Source organism: Catharus ustulatus, chromosome 14, assembly GCF_009819885.2.
Source record: "Catharus ustulatus isolate bCatUst1 chromosome 14, bCatUst1.pri.v2, whole genome shotgun sequence".
NCBI classification, from domain to species: Eukaryota; Metazoa; Chordata; class Aves; order Passeriformes; family Turdidae; genus Catharus; species Catharus ustulatus.
The window spans coordinates 6,734,976-6,751,926 of NC_046234.1; the positions used below are offsets into that span (position 1 = coordinate 6,734,976).

The 16,951-nt window shown below is 47.6% G+C and overlaps 1 protein-coding gene and 1 long non-coding RNA gene across 7 annotated transcripts; one reads left to right on the forward strand and one right to left on the reverse strand.

The window, feature by feature from the left end:
- Positions 1–429: 429 nt before the first annotated feature.
- On the reverse strand, positions 430–15,590 carry UPRT (uracil phosphoribosyltransferase homolog). 6 transcript variants are annotated; one of them, XM_033072751.1, is made up of 8 exons: positions 15,462–15,590; positions 14,691–14,810; positions 7,366–7,408; positions 3,759–3,828; positions 2,711–2,773; positions 2,291–2,452; positions 1,523–1,621; positions 430–822 (listed from the first exon to the last, which is right to left on the reverse strand). In XM_033072751.1, the coding sequence occupies exons 1-8, from the start codon at positions 15,524–15,526 to the stop codon at positions 716–718; spliced, it is 729 nt and encodes a 242-aa protein (XP_032928642.1). In that variant the 5' UTR covers positions 15,527–15,590; the 3' UTR covers positions 430–715. The 6 variants fall into 6 exon arrangements, with proteins under 6 accessions (XP_032928642.1, XP_032928643.1, XP_032928644.1 ...); XM_033072752.1 differs by having other exon boundaries at positions 14,691–14,769; positions 15,462–15,486; XM_033072753.1 differs by lacking the exon at positions 15,462–15,590 and adding an exon at positions 15,104–15,385.
- LOC117003102 lies at positions 2,782–7,103 on the forward strand. The gene is made up of 2 exons (XR_004419456.1): positions 2,782–2,933; positions 5,795–7,103. It is a non-coding gene; the product is annotated as an uncharacterized LOC117003102 (long non-coding RNA).
- Positions 15,591–16,951: the final 1,361 nt, after the last annotated feature.

Genomic DNA, 16,951 nt, shown 5'->3' on the forward strand with positions numbered 1-16,951 from the left:
TGTGAACAGGACTAGAAATAGAGTTCCAGCTTTTTGCTGTAGTTTTCTTGTCATTTAAAGGGTTGGTGAGACTGATGCAGGCACAAGTTTTGTCTCTTAGAACTCCCAAATTCTGTATGTGTAGAATTTCCACAGGCAGTGCTGCTCCCACCCCCAATTCCCACCCAGTTTGCAGCTGTGCTGCAACAGGAATCTTGATTCAGGACCCTTGAGCAAGACAAGCAGGGGTGTTTGACTATCTGAGAATAATGTCTGCAGAGCAAAATTGCAAGAGTTGCATGTTGGTTCTTGGCCATCAGCCAAAGAGCAAACATCCACGTGGCTGCTCAGGAGGACACTGAGGTCCAAGTGCACCCTGAGATTTGGAAGCACTGGGAGTGGCTGTAGCTGGAGTGAGGCCAAGTGACCCTAGAAATGAAGGACACTCCCTTGGGGTTTAGTTGGGTTTATTTTGCTCTTGCAGGTGGCCACGGACAGGCTGGAGAAGAATAAATAGGTTAAAGCAGAGTGTGGCAATTACAGAACCACAACATGGAGATGCTTGACCGTGTAACCGGAGTGCTTGGTCACTGTACCTGATCCCTGTTCAGGCCAGCACTACCCTAAGTTAGTTGGCCAAAAAGGTTTTTAAACATGCCCTCGACCAACTCAACAGTAATAAAATGTAAAAAAACCTCTTGTAATGCCAGAGTCATATCCAGTTGTTCCAAGACTGTCAGTCTGTCCCAAAATACTTCTGTCCAAAGTGTGTTGGTGCAACAGGATGCACTTCTGTAGTTAAAATGGTGATTTCTGGGAATTCCTGGATGATGGATTTGGCACCTTGGAAGAGACAGCAAAGGCAAGAATGATTACAGTGCTTCAGCCCATGTCAAATCATGATCAGCAGCACTCCAAAAGTAAGTCAGGCTCTTTGCTTCTGTCTCCTCTTCCTGTTCCTGTCTTAGCTAACCCTCGATAAGGAAAACTGCCTCACTTTAGGGGATTGCTCTTTTGGGGTTTTCTTCTTGGGAACTGCCTTTCCCTTACACACACTCCCAATTAAAGTGGTCACAGGCTGCTCTGCAGTTCAGCTCAGGTTTTTGATCATGATTTCTGCCATGGCCAATTTCTAATACAACACACAACATTTTCCTCCCAGAGAGGCAAATGTTCCTCATTTAGATCCCCTTTTACCTTTAACCTGCAGCCAGGCCAGTTCTATAGCTCCATTCAGCTCCCAGTCCTGGTGCTCTGGTGCTGACAGCAGCTGGCCTGGCACTGCTCTGAGCCATGGCCCTGGCAGTGCTGCAAACTCCTGCTTTTAGGAACACTCTCCCATCTGCAGTTTTGCCATTCTGTTCCCTCCTCACTGCCCACACCATACACAGTGCTGTTCTCTCAGTTTTACAATTCGGCCAAAAAACCCCAAAGCTGCTCTGAGCAAAGCGACGCTGCCATGGCAGAGGCACAGCAGTGCCTGTCCCATGTGGGACTGATGTCACTGTCCCCTGCAGACCCAGCTGTGCTCACTCCCACTCACCATGGGGTGTGGAGAAGAGGCTGAGCAGGATGATGACACTGGGCTGGACCCCGTGTTCCACGAGCACTTTGACAGCTTCAATGACTGTGTTCCCAGTACCTGAGAGGGCAGAGAGGGGCAGAGGGTTTAGGGGTTTTGCCCTGGTTGATGAACCTGTCCTAAGCTGTCTGAGAATACCTGTGGTACAGTTGGTGTGACTGCATGGTGATTGTGTCCTTTCCCACTGGAAAGGCATCACCTCTGCATGTGCTCCTTGGAGAAAATGCTGGGCTCCTAATGGCAGAACTTGGAATGGACAAGTGACCTCATCTCAACAAACTCCTTAGAATATTAATCTAGAAATGTCTCAGAATAAGAAAAACACTGTTTTGTCTTTTCCCATGGCAAAATTCATAAAATTAAATTTATATCAAGTCTTAATCTCAGCCTTTCTCCCAAAGCAGCCATGCCCAAACGATTTGCTCTGCATTCACACTGGTGCAGCTGAGTAATGTGTGTACTGGCACAGCCTGAGCAGTTCTGTCCCCTGTCACCTGAGTCCTGGCACAGCCTGAGCACTTCTGTCCCCTGTCACCTGAGTCCTGGCACAGCCTGAGCAATTGTGTCCCCTGTCACCTGAGTCCTGGCACAGCCTGAGCAGTTCCCTCCTCTGCCACCCAAACCCAGCAGAAAACCCAATCAAAGCCCCTGAATGTGGAAATTTTCTCTCAGCACTGGCACTGAGCGTTCAGAGCGGTCTGGCTGTCCGTGCTGGTGGCAGCCACTCACTCAGGATCGGGTACATGAGCAGCACTTTCCTCCTGTAGATGTCAGGGGGGAACTTGGCGTAGTACACCTTGGCTCGCTGCGTCTCCTCGTCGCTCTGGATCAGGATTTTCCCGATGCGGATGGATCTGCAGCAGTCCCGCAGGCCCTGCTCCATGGCCTCCCCTGCAAGGAGCAGCACAGGCACAGCAGCACTGGTGACACTGAGACAGGGCTGGGGGCAAGGGGCTGCAGGGAGGGGGACAGTCCCAGAGGGACAGTCCCAAATGGACAATCCCAAAGGGACAGTCCCCAAATGGACAGTCCAAATGAACAGTCCCCATATGGACACAGTTCCCAAAGGGATAGTCTCCAAATGGACAGTCTCAAGTGGGCAGACCAAAGCATTTAATGTGTGTTCTCTCAGCAGGCAGCACCACCTACCACTTCTCATGATGCTGACCCCGCAGTTTCCCTTTTCAAACCGGACTCCTTCATACTTGTGTCCTGTGAGGAAAGAAAGCAGAGCTCAGCAACAGGGGCTGCTCCCTTCTGCCTTCTCTGAACAGAGAGATGGTCCTGGATGTGTCACTGACTGATGGGAACAGATGTGACACCAATGCTCAAGAGGTGAAGCAGCTGCTGTCTGAGGTCAAAAGGAGCACAGGTAAGGGATGGTGCCTGAATTCTGGTTCCACAGTTGAGGGTTTGCAGTCCATCATTTCTCTAAGTGCAAGTAAAGCCACACCAATGTTTTACTGCAGGAGAACAGGACTCAGCTGCTCCCAGGTATGCTGTGGATCACACCACAGAGCTGAGTAGTTCCCCCCAACCTGCTGATGCACTCAGCAGTTGCCTCTGAGTACTGTACACATGAGTATCTGTAACCTTACAGATATTTACAGCTGACAGCAAGAACAACTCCTGCAATGGTTTTCTCTAGTGCCAACATAGCCACTTTTCCTTTCCTGCTCATCCTCACTCCCAGCTGGCCACAGCTGCAGGGCCAAATTTAGGCTGATAAGGCGAAACTGCTTGTTCTGAGTACTTTGTCCTTACTCTGCATGTGAAATGTCATCAGTTTTAATTCAAGGCTGTGGTGTGGGCAGGTGAACTGATCTTGCACATACTCAGGTACGTTTCCATCATGGTTTTGCAAGTCCAATTTAATCCTAAGTGAAATGGCAATGTTGACTGTTTTGCTCAGCTGTGTTATGTGCCTTGTAGCTTTTTAACGCAGCAGGGGCACTCACTCTGTGCTCTGCCCTGCTCAGAGCTCCCCAGGCAAGTGCTTGTGGCACCAAGTCTGTCAGAGTTCAGACCATCTGCATGTTGCAGGATTCAGTTTCAGGCAGTTCTCTGAGAAGCAGTTGGACTCACTGATCCTCTGAGTCCCTTCCACCTCAGGATATTCTGTAACTCTTGTATTCTGTGTATTTTGATATCAGTTCCACTTCCAGTCCTACCCAGGCCAAGGTGATTTCCCACATACCTGTTGGAGTGGTCACAGTACATTCTGTGTAGGGCAGCTGATTCAGTCCCTCTTCAACCACGAGTCTGATCTGTGGAACCAAAGACATGGGTCAGCTTAAAGGGATTGTTATCTCTGGAGATAAGGCACTGCATGGCAGTAATAGTGACAAGGACTGGGTCAGCCCTAAGGGTCTAAAAGGGTCTCTTTAACGGCAATTAGGGACTGAATTTAGAGACCTTTTGGCCACAAAACAAACAAAGGCATTGCAGAATAAAGGTGGAAGAGGGGCTCATAAGCAACCATAAAATTGACTTTATTCACCTCTGGCAGGCAGAGGCTTCACAGACAAATTATTCTCAACAGATGAGTGAGGCACCAATGCAACTTCATTTGCTGACAGGAAATCCTGGTGAGGGAAAGGGGAAGCTCCCCCTCAGCCAGGCTCTGTTTTCACATCTCTGTTTCTGGGACTAAACTGCAGCTGGGCTGCCAGAAGAGCCCCAGAAGCTGCAGCAATGCACACACACCACCAGTGCCCAAAGACAAGTCAGCAGGTGTAGGAATCTCCATCACCTTCATCTCCCAGCCCCTGCCAGCTCTGGTGTCCATGTGGAGCTCTGCCAATCCCTGCACTTTTGGAGGGGCTCATGAGCCCCTCAGCCCTCCCCTGGTGCTGCCCTGCAAAGGACAAAACACATCCATCTGCACCCAAAATGATTGTCCTGAAGGAAGCTCTGGGTATTAAAGATGTGAGAATTCTCTCTGTTCGTGAGCCAAAGATTCACAGGCAGAACTGCTCAAGGAAAGTTACTGCCAAGCAAGAGCTTTAACTAAAAAATGATGATTATTCAAAATTCTCTGTGGGATGGCAGAAGTGAGGCAATGCTCTTGGGAAGAAGCAGGTACTGCTCACCTCAGACAGTTCTTATTCCAGAAACAGGGCAGCCTAGAAGGTTTTTCTTGTCCTTCCATCTGCCCTAGTTCCTGGTACAAAAGCAGCCTCTGCTAGAAATGGTCCCTTACGTTTATAATCTCTCCTTCAAGGTATTTTCAGTCATTTTAGTACAACTTTTTCTTCCTAGAGCTGTGTTTGTGGCACCCACACTCAGAGGTTGTGGTCAGTTTCTGGGACGTTTGTACCCAATTTTATGGTTTTGAACTTAATTCACCAAAAAAAAAGCCAACCTATTTGCCAGGTTTAGAAGAAAAGCTTTTTTCATCTTGCTGTAGTGCTGACATTGCTCCACATAATCTGCCAAAAGTTTAGAGTAATCCAGTGAAGGTCTTATGGTCAAATAATCTGTGTGATCTCCCTGCACTTATCAGTGTTTTACACAAAGGCTGGAAGGATTCTTTGCAAACCTGTCAGTGTTGATAAAATATTTATTTTTGCACTGTGCTTTCTGCCACCTCCACACTCAGGGATTAATTTCCTCCTCTTTTCTCTCGAGCCCCAAGAACCAGCTGCTCCTCTCCCAGAGAGGTGGCTGCCATTGCTTAGAAGATAAAACCAGTTTTATTACAGCCCCACATGAAACAGGAAGTAGAGCTTTGGTCCCAAGGTAGAAGAGTCTAAGCAGAAAATCCTCTAACCCATTATTTGTGGCCTTTTTGGAAGCTCAAGAGGCAGAACATCCTCTGTGTCTGTACAGCTCTTTGCAGCCCAGCATTTCAAACCCCCTGAAAGAGGCAGGTGGGCAGAAAGGTGAAGTGACCTGGCCAGTGTTACACAGGGAGCTGCTGCTAGGGCTGAGAAATGAATTCCTGGCTCCACCTCAGGCCTCCAATGACCTCCCAAAAATGTGCTTTCTGCTGCAAAGCACCAGCACTGTGATAATTGTTCAGTGCCTCCACAGTGGGTGCAGAGATCAGGGGGAGCTCCTGCCCTGAGAGGAGCTCTGTGTCCTTCCCACCACCTGCCCTGAGTTCCAGCTGTCCCCAGTGCCACTCCCATGCCAGGGCCTGCTTCCCCCAGCTGCTTCTCCTCCTTCACAAACACCACACAGGTTTGTCTTGGTCCTTCCTCCTCATGACTTTAACCTCACTTCTTTCAGCTTCAGGATCACAGTCCTGGCAGTGGCTTTCAGACACTTCCTGCCAACCTCAACCACCCATTAACTCCTTTCTCTCACAAGGACCTTCAAACATTTCCTTTGTGTCATCCCCTTATATGTGAAACAAGCTGCCAGAAGAAAAAACTGCACCACCAGAAATCCAACACCTTTAGAATCCCTCCTTAAGACCTCTCCCTCTGGAGACACTGCCCCAACAGCTGCCAAGGTAGGAGCAAACTTCATTCTCATTTTCTCATTGTAACAAGGTGTATTTTCTTCCCCTATAATCCCACACTTTTATTCATGCATTGCCTCTTGCCATTAAACTCTGTTTGCTCTCTGGGTGGAAAACGTGGCAAATCATAACTGTTTGCACCTTGCCAAGTTTTGTAGAGACCAAATCCCACATGAAATTATAACTGTTCTTTGTCACACCTAGGAAAAACATTCAGAAAATGAGAGTCCTACAAATTCTTTTGTGCAAAATTCCTCCTACAAAATGGAAAACAGAGCAGCAGGTTCTGTGCAAGGAGCTGCAGGACCAGCACACAGAGACTGTCTGGCTGTGCCCATAGAGGACACTAGTGCAAGGACCTGAACTCACTGCCTGGATCTGCAGTTTCCAGCAATGAGAGGGGGAAAAAAAAATCAATGCTTGCCTCAGAACAGGGCAGGACACCCAGGAAAGGTGAGAAGGTACACAGGAAAAGGTTTATCACAATAAGGTACTGGAATGCAGGAAACATCAAAAAGGGGAAAGTAGGGGGGAAAGTGGAAAGCCATGAAGATAAAAAGCACTGCAGTTACAATCTTAGGTGGCCATATCTAAACCTGAGCAAGCCTGGATTAAGATTGGGCTCATCACAGGAAACCTGTCTGCTGTGGCTGTAACTGTGAATGGTCTCTGGACTATGCTGGAAGGGGAAAAACACTTCCCTCTGTTAATGAGAGTGGATTTGCAAAAAGCAAACACCCTTGTGGACACAAGTGTGTGTGTGTGGTAGCAAGTGCTGGGGTTTTCTTTAAGCTTGTAATTTAAATGAGATAAAGGCAGCACTCCCAGCAGATTTTGTTCTGACTTACTAAAACATGTGAAAACTTCAAATTGCTTTGTCCCTGCCAGTAACCACCATATGGCTACAGACAAATTCTCCATGTGGATGCACCCAGAGCTACTAATCTAATACATAGCAAGTGCCAGGAGCACTTCTGCATGCAAGCAACTGGTAACATCTAGGCTGTAAGAAATTGTACTGCTCTGTTCACAACATCAAAAGTGCTGCTTCAAAATAAAACTCAATTATCTGCACCCTCTGTGCATCTGTTTTTGAACAGAATTCTCTTATTACTGCAGTTCTTTGTCCTCAAGTAGCTGTGTCTGGTAACACCATGGTTTCTGGAAGCCATTGAGATGAAACAGTGAACAGAAGTCCCTATAGAGAAAGCTATTGTCACACAGCAATTTCCTTTGGGTACAAAAGCTGCTGTCACACCACCTTTCCTGTGTTCTGAAAGACCCATTTTATGGAAAAGTTGTAAAGTACAATGTCAAGAAGAAATTCTTCACTTACCAGACGATCAGCAGAAAATACGAAGTCTCCTCTGCTGGATTTCCTGAAAAAGGTGATAATTTACATTTTAACTTGGGGAATTACTTTAAAAACATTGTTTAAGTACAGTATTAAATACAATATTCCAAGCAGTTCAGAGACAAGTCTCCTATCATATTCTAAATTTATCCCAGAGGTTCTGCACCAAGGGTTTCCTGGCTGGTGGCAGAGATGCAGTGACCCAGCTCTGGGGTTTGGCAGAGCTGCTGCTCTGTACCAGCAGCAATTAAACCCAAGGGGATGATGTTCTGTAGGGCTCCCATGGTACTGCTGTTCCAGCTCAGTTCCAAAACACCTCCTGAGCTCAGATATTCCTGCATTTCCTGCAGCTCTGAGCAACTGATCTTTGCTTGCCTGTCCTCCAGTCAGTCAGAAACTGTGGGACAATGACCATGCAGATCCTCAACCCAGGGCTGACAACACACCTGATAAGCAGGAGATACATCTTATCTTATCTGGAATTCGCTGAGTGTGATTAGAGCAGTGAATGTGAGGTTAAACTGAGCAGGGATTAACGAGCATTCCCATGAAAACACCTCTCTGCCTCTTATTAATTTGGGTACAACCTTTTGCTCGGGTGCCTGAGTGGCTTCTGGCCCCTTCAGAAGGCAAAATGAAAGGTTAAAAGCCTGAATTTTGGAAGCAGCTTTAACACCTTGCTTCCCATACCAAGAGCAACTCTCACTACACCAGAATAGGACACATCCTAATCAAGGAGCCAACACTCACAGGAGAGTAGCCTTGAAAATGCTCAGACACAGCACCAACACAGTAAGAGGTACTTTTAAATGGAATGTTCTATTAATCCCTCTCATGGTTTCAAACTCTGATACTCTGCATGTCTCCTTAAACACCATTTTGTATTTAATCCCCAAGATCCTGAGACACCTCATGCTTACATGAAGGAAAGTCAAAAGGTTTGCCTGCTCATTGCTTGGGAACCAGTCACTTATTTCCCATTTTAAAAAAAGAGGCTTTAAAAGAGCATTAACTTAATCTAGTTTCTTTCCTTGTGCTAATAACACACTGTTAAAATACTGGTTGCTTTTATTGTTTCCTTCTTTCTAGTAATGCCAAGATATTCCTAACCTTCTGGTATTTTGACATCAACTAGATAGGCAATGTTCAAAAAGGCCCCAAAACTGAAAAAAAAAAAAACCAACCCCAAATCCAGACAATTCTATGACCTGATTTATGAAGGTTTTTGGAAAGTTTCATACTTCTGTCTGTGGTGTAGATAAGTGTTTTTAAAAGAGGGAAGTAGCTAAGTGGCATATCTAGGTTTTTCCAGACTGGCATTTCAGAAAATTTAGCTGAATTTCACAAATAGTTGTAAAACAGACTTAACAATGTCCAGACCACAGTTTTGGCTGCAAAGTGATAAAGTGTTTAGAGTGAACATTCTGAGTTATTAATGCAAATTATGAGGCTTTAAACCAACTCCTCTGTGTTTGCAGAGGCACATATGTTCCTCTGCACAGTTCACTGAACACCCTTCATTGGTCATACCTGGTTTATGAGAAGGAAAGGGCAACAGAAAACCACAGTGCACACAAATAACAGTAATACAGAAAATGTCAGACCTCGTGTACAGGGGCAGCTGGAAAGCTGTGACCACATCTCAAACCTCACATCCTGTCAGAATTGCCAGGGGGCAGAATAAAAAGGGCTTATGTGAAAACACTGTAATGTTCTCCTTAAATACCAGATAGAAATACATGAAGTAATGATTCATGTCAAATTAGAAATTGTCTTAGCTGCTTCATCAAGTAACAAGAAACAGGAACATTGTGTTACACAATATAAATGAGTTTCTGAAGGCAGGGGAGCGTGGCTGATGTCATGGTCTTAGGAGGTGAGAAGAAATGTTTTTTTTGGGACTGTATTGTAATATAAAGTAGCTGCAGGGTTTTCTCCTGCTTTAGCACTTGGTACTAGTGACAAACACTGTCAGGTCTGCAGGTATGGGGGCTTCAGCAATTCCTGTTTCTTTCATTACCTCACAGAACTTGTTGAGAGAGGCCCAGGGTGAGGGCCAGGCTGAAAAAAAGCCACTTCCCTACACAGGATTTGTAAAAGGTTTTTAAGAAAACTGAAGGCTGGATGAGCTGTTGGCATTCAGGGAGATGATGTAGCTGGGAACAGGTCCACGTTCTCCCTGCAGCACTTCACTATTTCATGGACTGCAGCCCTTAATTTCTTCATGCCAAGGCTGGGATGCAGAGGGATCCCACCCCTCCCTGCCTGCAGCAGTTGTCCTTACCCAGCACAGGTGAGTTACCCACTCCTGAATCCCCCTCCTCAATCCTGAATCCTCTGCTCTGTGCAGCAGCCAGGACTGCACACCCAACCACTCTGCCATCTGCATTTCTATGTTATCACTTCTGTTCCTTAGGGAACAAGAAGCTTTAGCAAAATACCACAGAGTGATCTCACCCAACAGACACAAGAACCTTAAAGTAGCTGGATTTAAATCATATCACTTGTTAAATCATGAGTTAAAATGATACTGCCAACCTGAGCTAATGAATTTGCTTCTATATGAACACATCACTGCAGCTTCCAGATCCCTGGTTCTCATCTGTGAGGCTAGAAATTACCCTGAGATCATCCGCTCCTTGTAAAGAGACTGTAACTGTTCTAGAATGTTCAGTACTTCAGTGCATCAGTTCACATCCCATTAGAGCACTTGAGGTTCATATCCCACTCAGTATAAAAGGCACCTGCCCCCATCAAGCATTGCTGAGCAGAAAAGTGAAAAGCCTGAGGGAAAATGAGGAAACCCAGGCACAGTGAAGTTGAGATGATCTATCCATCTCCCTGGCACACAGAACAAGTTCTTGTTCATTTTAAGGAAGCCAAAGTGCCAGTTTAGTCTTACCAGGACATCCCTGATCCAGCCGGGCACCTCTGAATCCCATGGGACACCATGACCAGCCACATGAAGGTAAGTTTTTCTTTATAGTAATACCAATTGAAAGGCCATAATTTCTTTCTCTGAATCCTCTCAGGAACAAGAGCTTTCCACTTCTCTGAGCAGCACATGCTATGGACAAAATAGAGTCCCCAAAGTCTTCTGCAGCTGGCCTGACCATTCTTAGCTGCATCCCAGTTCACTGGGATTACCTATCTGAGTATTTACCCCTTTCTCACTTACAGTAATAGTCCCAAATTGACTGGGTTTTTCCCCTACTTTTCTTCCATTTCTCACTCCCCAGGAGCTTGCCTTTAATGTCTGCCATTTTCAGGTATTGCTGTATTTGGAACATCCACCCTCTGCAGCGTTAAGGAATCTAAATATTTTCCTTGAGTTAAGGTGTTACCTGTTCTTTTTTAATCCAAAAAGTCTAAATGACAGGGCTCTAACTGCCTGTAGATGACAGCTTCTCCCTCTTCCCAAACACTGTCCCTCTATCAGCTTAAATTGGACTTTTTGACCAGTAGCTGCTCTGACCCACATGGCTGCCAGTTTACAAACACAGTTCTGAGGAGGAAGAGTTTCTTTTAGCACCTGGTTTGGATGCTACAGTAGCTACAGAGCTGTCTTAGGGCAGACTGCAGCTGCCCAGGGAAAGGTTCATGACCAGTACCTTAAAAATCCTCCTCTCCCTTCAGCACCTTTCTGAATGACAGGCACTAAAATAGGCCAGTCTGAGGTCTCCTAATGAGTTGCAGCTGAATTCCTGAGACAGAACACAAAAATAATGTTTCCCTACTGTCCTTACCTACAAAGCCAACCCTTCTGAGCAGGCTGCTGCCCGATTTTCCTCACTGGTTGGGAAGGGAGCTTGGAAGTGACAGGTCCTTCCCACTTCAGGACAACATCCCACTCAGAATAAAGTACAGTCTGCGATTGTTGCAGCTGCTCTGAGTAATTCACTGTTTAAAAGTCCTATTCAAGACTTCCTCTTACCAAAGTCTTGTGCAATGAAGCTGATGTCATTCTGAAAAATGTCCTTCAAGTTAAAATCACAGCTGCTGCTTTCTGGATAAGCTCACTGTAACCAGAAACATCTTAAATGTATTTGAAAGAGGTCAAAACTTGTGTACAACAATAATAATAAAGCCACTGCTAGTATTTGTCTAGACATCAAAACTATATGGTTTTCACCAACCTCAAAACCTTTCACAGGCTATCACCAAGCCTGGTTTGGATTCTCTCTCTGCTTATCCCACTCCCAGCTTCCTTTTCTGCTCCAGAGAAGCTGCCACGTGGGAGTTGTCACCTGCGGAAATCTTCCGTGTGCCCTCCTCACATCAAGACTGCACTGCCTTTGCTGCTCCTGCTGCCAGGTTTTGTTTTTCCCACAATTTGAAAATTAAGAAAAATCCTCCACAAACTAGTTTAAGATAAGGAGGCTCAGCTAAGTTAATAAAATTAATGGATGTATTGACTTTGAGAAATGCTGATCAGTTTTGCATATTGCTGTTAGCTATAAAGCCCCAAGAGCCAGAAAATAGCAAAATGTGGACTATGCAGATGGACAGATGTGAAACACAGCAAGGAATGGTGTCTCTGCAATGACTGATTGCAGATGTCAGCTACTGTGTCACAGGAAGAGAGGGTTTTATTTAGAACCTGATCACTCTATTGATAGGCTTGATTTCACACCTTTTTGAGAATGGTTCCTGCAAACCAGTGGTTTTTAATAACTAGATGGATGCTGCTGAAGCTTGTCTTACATTGCATGCTATATTTAATACTTTCCACCACCACCATCCCAGTGCTGAAGAAGCACAGCTACAAACGAGACCCGTGGGAGGGACGTGTTCAACACCTGAGCTGTGTGGAACATGGTGCTGGCAGCTGTCTGCAGTGAGAGCCTGGGCAGGGCTCCCCGTCCCATCCTGCCCGCGGGACACGATCCCCAGAGAGAGGTAACGAGTCCCAGGTGCTGCCGGGCCCGCCCTGGAAGGTACAGCCTCCTTTCTCTAGAGCTTTACACACCACGGTACCGCACGCTCCTCGTGCTGATGATGTGGCATGCAAGCTCCCAGCCGCCCGCAGGGCGGAGGTGAGCAAAAACCTCCATCAGGGACGGTCCAAGTCCGTGAGGGTTTAAAGCCTCGCCGAGGCGCTGTGCCAGCCCCCGGCAGCCCCGCGGAGCTGGGCCCGGACCCCCGGGAGCGCAGCCCGGCCTGGGGCGCGGGGCGGGCACTGCCCGGCCCGGCCCTGCCCTCGGGCCGCGTCACCAGACATGGCCGCACCGGCCCGCGCGTTCCGCCGGGCACACGCGGCACGGCGGCTCGGCCCCCGGGCCGGCAGGGACAGCCCGGCAGCACCCGCCGAGCATCCTCCGGCGGTGCCGGGCAGCCGGCACAGGGTCCGGCTGAGAGCTCCCCGGGAGCGCGAGGGATGGAGTGACAGGCGATGATCCCCCTCCGTGTCCCCGGCCCGCCGCGGCTCCTCCCCAACCCGCGCGGCCCGGCCCGGCCCGGCCCGGCGCGCTCACTTGTCCCTGATGATGGTCTGCAGCTCCCGCAGCTGGTCGTTCATGGGCAGCAGCTTCAGCTGCGGCCCGATGGCCGGAGCGCCTCCCTCCTCGGCGGGCACCGGCGGCGCCGCCACCACCCCGTTGCTGCTGCTACTGCTGCTGTCCGGGCTGGGGCAGCCGCTGTCCTCGCTGGGCTCGGCGAAGCGGATCAGCCGGGAGCCGCCGCTCGCCGTGGCCGTGCTGGTGGTGGCGGCTGTCGGTGGCTCATCCTGCGGCCGCGGGCCGAGGCGCTGGTTCTGGCAGGGCATCGCCTCCATGCGCCGGGGCCGCGCCCCCGTGCGCGCCGCCGGGGCGGGGGAAGCGCGCCCGCCGCCCGCGCTCCATTGGCGGCCGGCGCCGCCGCTCAGCCCCGCGGCGGGAGCGCAGCGCGGGGGCGGGAGCGGCACCAGCCCTGGCCCAGCCCTGCCCCGGCCCCGCCCCGGCCCTGCCCGCTCCGGGACAGCTCCCGGGAGATGCATAAAAACGTCCTTTGGTTCACACAGTTTTAAAATAGAAAAAGGAGGCCTATGAGGGTTAGAAAATGAACAACGTTTTTAGACCTGTTTTTTTCTTTTCAGGAAATCATTGCCGGCATCTTGTGCATCAATGCCAAACTTTCCAAGGGACACCCATGCAAACCCAAGGCAGGAAAGTATAGAACCTCTCTGCCAGAAAGTAATCTAGTCTGAAATTCCTGAAGGCTGCTGGCTTCTTGCTTTGTGCATTTTGGACATCTAACAGGAGATGGACTCCCAAAGGACCCAGGAAACACCTCCCAGGAAAATGCAGCCCCTCCACTGCCTGAGGGAGTGCAGCGAGAGTCACTAAAGCCCACGAGACTGACAGGAGATGAAAAAGGAACCGGATTGCATGACTTACTGTCCAATACTTAATGAAATACTTGAAGACTGTTGCAGCAATATACAAGCAATACAACAAAGAATAGGCTAAGAACAGTAGAAAGAATTTGTAGTTAGAAAATCCAATGCAGTTATTCACCCTGGAGGACAAAAGCAAAGTTGAAATCAGGATTCGTGCAGCACACAGTGGTTGTAACACAATGAGCACGACCAGTTTGGGGGGTTTCAAAGCCCTGGATCACACAACCAGATCTGCCAAGAAGCAGCTCCCCTTAGTGGCTGAAAGGGAACAGAACTGGTGGCTCTGCTTCCCACTCCAAGCCTTCCTGTGGGCCAAGGAGAAGCACAGCTCCGATTTTTGGAACTGTTTGAAGGTTGGTCCCACAGCTCAGTGGGTCACAGAGGCAGCAGCTCGTTCCTCCTGTCTGGGTCTTGTCTGCCAAGGCAATCAGAGCTGGCAGTTCTGTGCTATTTAATTCCTTTACAAACCTCAGGAGCCACCTCAGCCCTGCCTGTGGGTTTACATACAGCCCAATGAACCCCACACCTGGTTAGAATTCTCTGCACAGGACAACTCTGGACAGGAACAAGAGGATGTACAAAAAACCCTAGGGGATGTTTGTGTTAGAACTCAGGTTTGGGAAATCCTCTCCAATTTTAACCACCAGGAAGGTTCAGGTAGGGATATATTTGTGTCATTTCTGATTCCTTACATCCTTTAAAAAAAAAAAAAACAAACAAAAAAAAGAGCATAAGAAATTTGCTGGCAGCAATACCGCAATTCTTAAAAGTGCAAAGCTCAATTCATTCATGTAGCTTTCTGCACAGACTCTCTAAAATGAGAGAGGAATATAGACATGTAGCAGTAGTATATATGTTTAAAAGCCTTTCTTTTCAGAAAAGTGCCTTTAAAAAAGAGAAACTGTATCAGAGAAGAAAGACAGGGACTCACCTTTTCACCATCTCTCTCCTTCCCAGGTCCTGGTGTGCAATTCTAAAACAACAGTGTGCTGTGGGAAATAACACTGAGCCTGCAAACAGTGACTCCTCCTTACTGAGGCTGAAGTTATTCCTGAAGAACAAACAGAGCTGGAAGCACGACCTGCACATGCTGAATTTCTCCTTTCCTCTCTGGCACACCTCACAAGCCTTACAGCTTTGCAGAAAACCATCCCAGCCCACCCAAACCAGCAGTCCAGGCTGAGCCCCAGCTGCAGAGTCTCCCCCAGTGTCCCTGGCTGTTCGCATCCCCTCCCCGAGTGCTGTCGCAGAGCAGCTGCAGGAGCAGAGTTGATGTTTACTCCACACCTTCTCTTTTCCCTGATGTTCCAGACACACCCAGAGATGCCCAAGGCTGTCCCTGACCTCACAGGGAAAGACAAATTTCCAACGTGCCTGACAGAGCTGTGGAAGGACCGAAGGTGAGGAGGGTCCCAGAGCAGTTTCCAGGCTCCTCCATCCCTTGACAGGCTCCTTGCTCCACCAGACACCCAAAAGACAGCCAGCCCTGCCTCACAAGGCTAAAAATCTCCTTCCTCAGGTCAGGCAGTTCCAGCAGGGTCACAGCCCCTGAGGCTCCCCTGCTCACATTAAACTGTGCTGCTAACAGGCTCTCAGACGCCCAAACCTGTCTCTGTCTATTCCTTCATTTCTCCCCCCACCTTCCTCCCAGCATTTCAACTTTATATTGTAAATCTCCCTTTAAATTGTGCATTTCTCTTACCGGTTTCCATGGCCAAACACCTCATTATTGGTGCCTTCTGAACAGGAGGAAAGAAAAGCTCCCATTTGTGCCTGGCCAAGGCGAGTGCTCTGTGGACAGAAGGCTCTGTGTGCCCTCGTTCCCTTGGCAGGAATGGAACCTTGGCCACTGCAGGGGAGGTGACTGGATTAGCAGGGGAGAAAGAAAAAAAAAATAAAAGGGAAGAAGAAAATCAACCAGTAAGAACCAAAAAGTCTCAAGCTTGGCCTGGTGTATTTGCAGTGAGCCAGAGCACAGGCTGGAACAAAACCTGGAGAAGGCAAAGGGATCAGGACATGACAGAGTCACAAACTGCTGTGGGTTCTCAGTAGGTTTGATCTTCTCCCAGGCAGTAAATCCCTGACCTGGGCAAGGTTGGATGCATCTGCTCTGTGTGGATGTGCCACATTCAGCTGTTTCTTGAACACTTTAAAGGATGGTAACTCCACCACTGTCCTGGGTAACCCCTTCCTATGCCTGACCACATTTTCAGTGACAACAACTGGACGTACCATTTTTGTAACACAATCAAAGCATTTTAAAATACAGCTCTTTTATGCTACTTTTTAAATTGACGGTGAGATGTAATTCATACTGCATTTCCAAAGTGTGTGCAGCTGTTCAGTTCTTAAATGCAGGGTCTGAGGACTAATAGTTCATATTTTTCTAGAAACAAGTGCAACAGTTGCTATCTCCAAGAGCACTGTGCCTTTCAGCACACAATCTACTTGTCAAAATTATTTTACACCTCTGAACATGAGTTTCTATCTGCTCCCAACCTTGTCCTGTTTTTCTATTTTTATTTTCTTTGCATTACTTTATCCTCATTAATTTTCCCTCTTGCTTCATATACTTCCTTGAAGCATTCCTCTCCTTGTGTTCATACCCTTCCAATACCATTGATTGTAAATGATGTTTGAATATTGACACTTTTCTTTTCCCTCTAGCCTGACTCCTGAATTGATTTTGATTGCCACAGCCCTGAGGGACTTTCTTTTAGGCTGATGCCTGCCACAGCTGGAACTGTCAATGTTACCATACAGAATACAGGTTTCAGTCTCCCTTTGGCATACTGATTATCTGGAATTCAGTGTTGATTCTTTTCATTTTATAGGAATATTATTAATTATAAATCTTACTTCTACAAATAGTCTTTATTAAATTGTTCTCTGCTTTTTACAGCTGGATGAAAGAAGTACGTGTTGCTAGAAGTGAAATTCATTACAGAGCTAGAATCATATTAAGCACCTTTAATGAGAAAGAAACTAAGAACTTCAAGAAACTCTAAATAAAATGTTATTTCACCTCCACAAGATGGGTGTTGTATTTCTGTTGCTGAGCTGCTTCTGTAAACTTTTCTAGCCAAAAAACTAACATGTTCTCATTTAGTACACTGACCTTGTTCTCAGGCCCTGGTCTGTTGTCTACACAGCTCCTGGAAAAAGTCCAGATCAGGTATCTTTTAGGATTCT

Coding starts and splice junctions, on each gene's coding strand:
- UPRT (XM_033072749.1), bottom strand. CDS start 13,156: ATGGAGGCGATGCCCTGCCAGAACCAGCGCCTCGGCCCGCGGCCGCAG. Junction 2,774..3,758: donor TACTGTGACCACTCCAACAG/GTATGTGGGAAA, acceptor CTTTCCTCACAG/GACACAAGTATGAAGGAGTC. Junction 2,453..2,710: donor GGTCAGCATCATGAGAAGTG/GTAGGTGGTGCT, acceptor TGCTCCTTGCAG/GGGAGGCCATGGAGCAGGGC.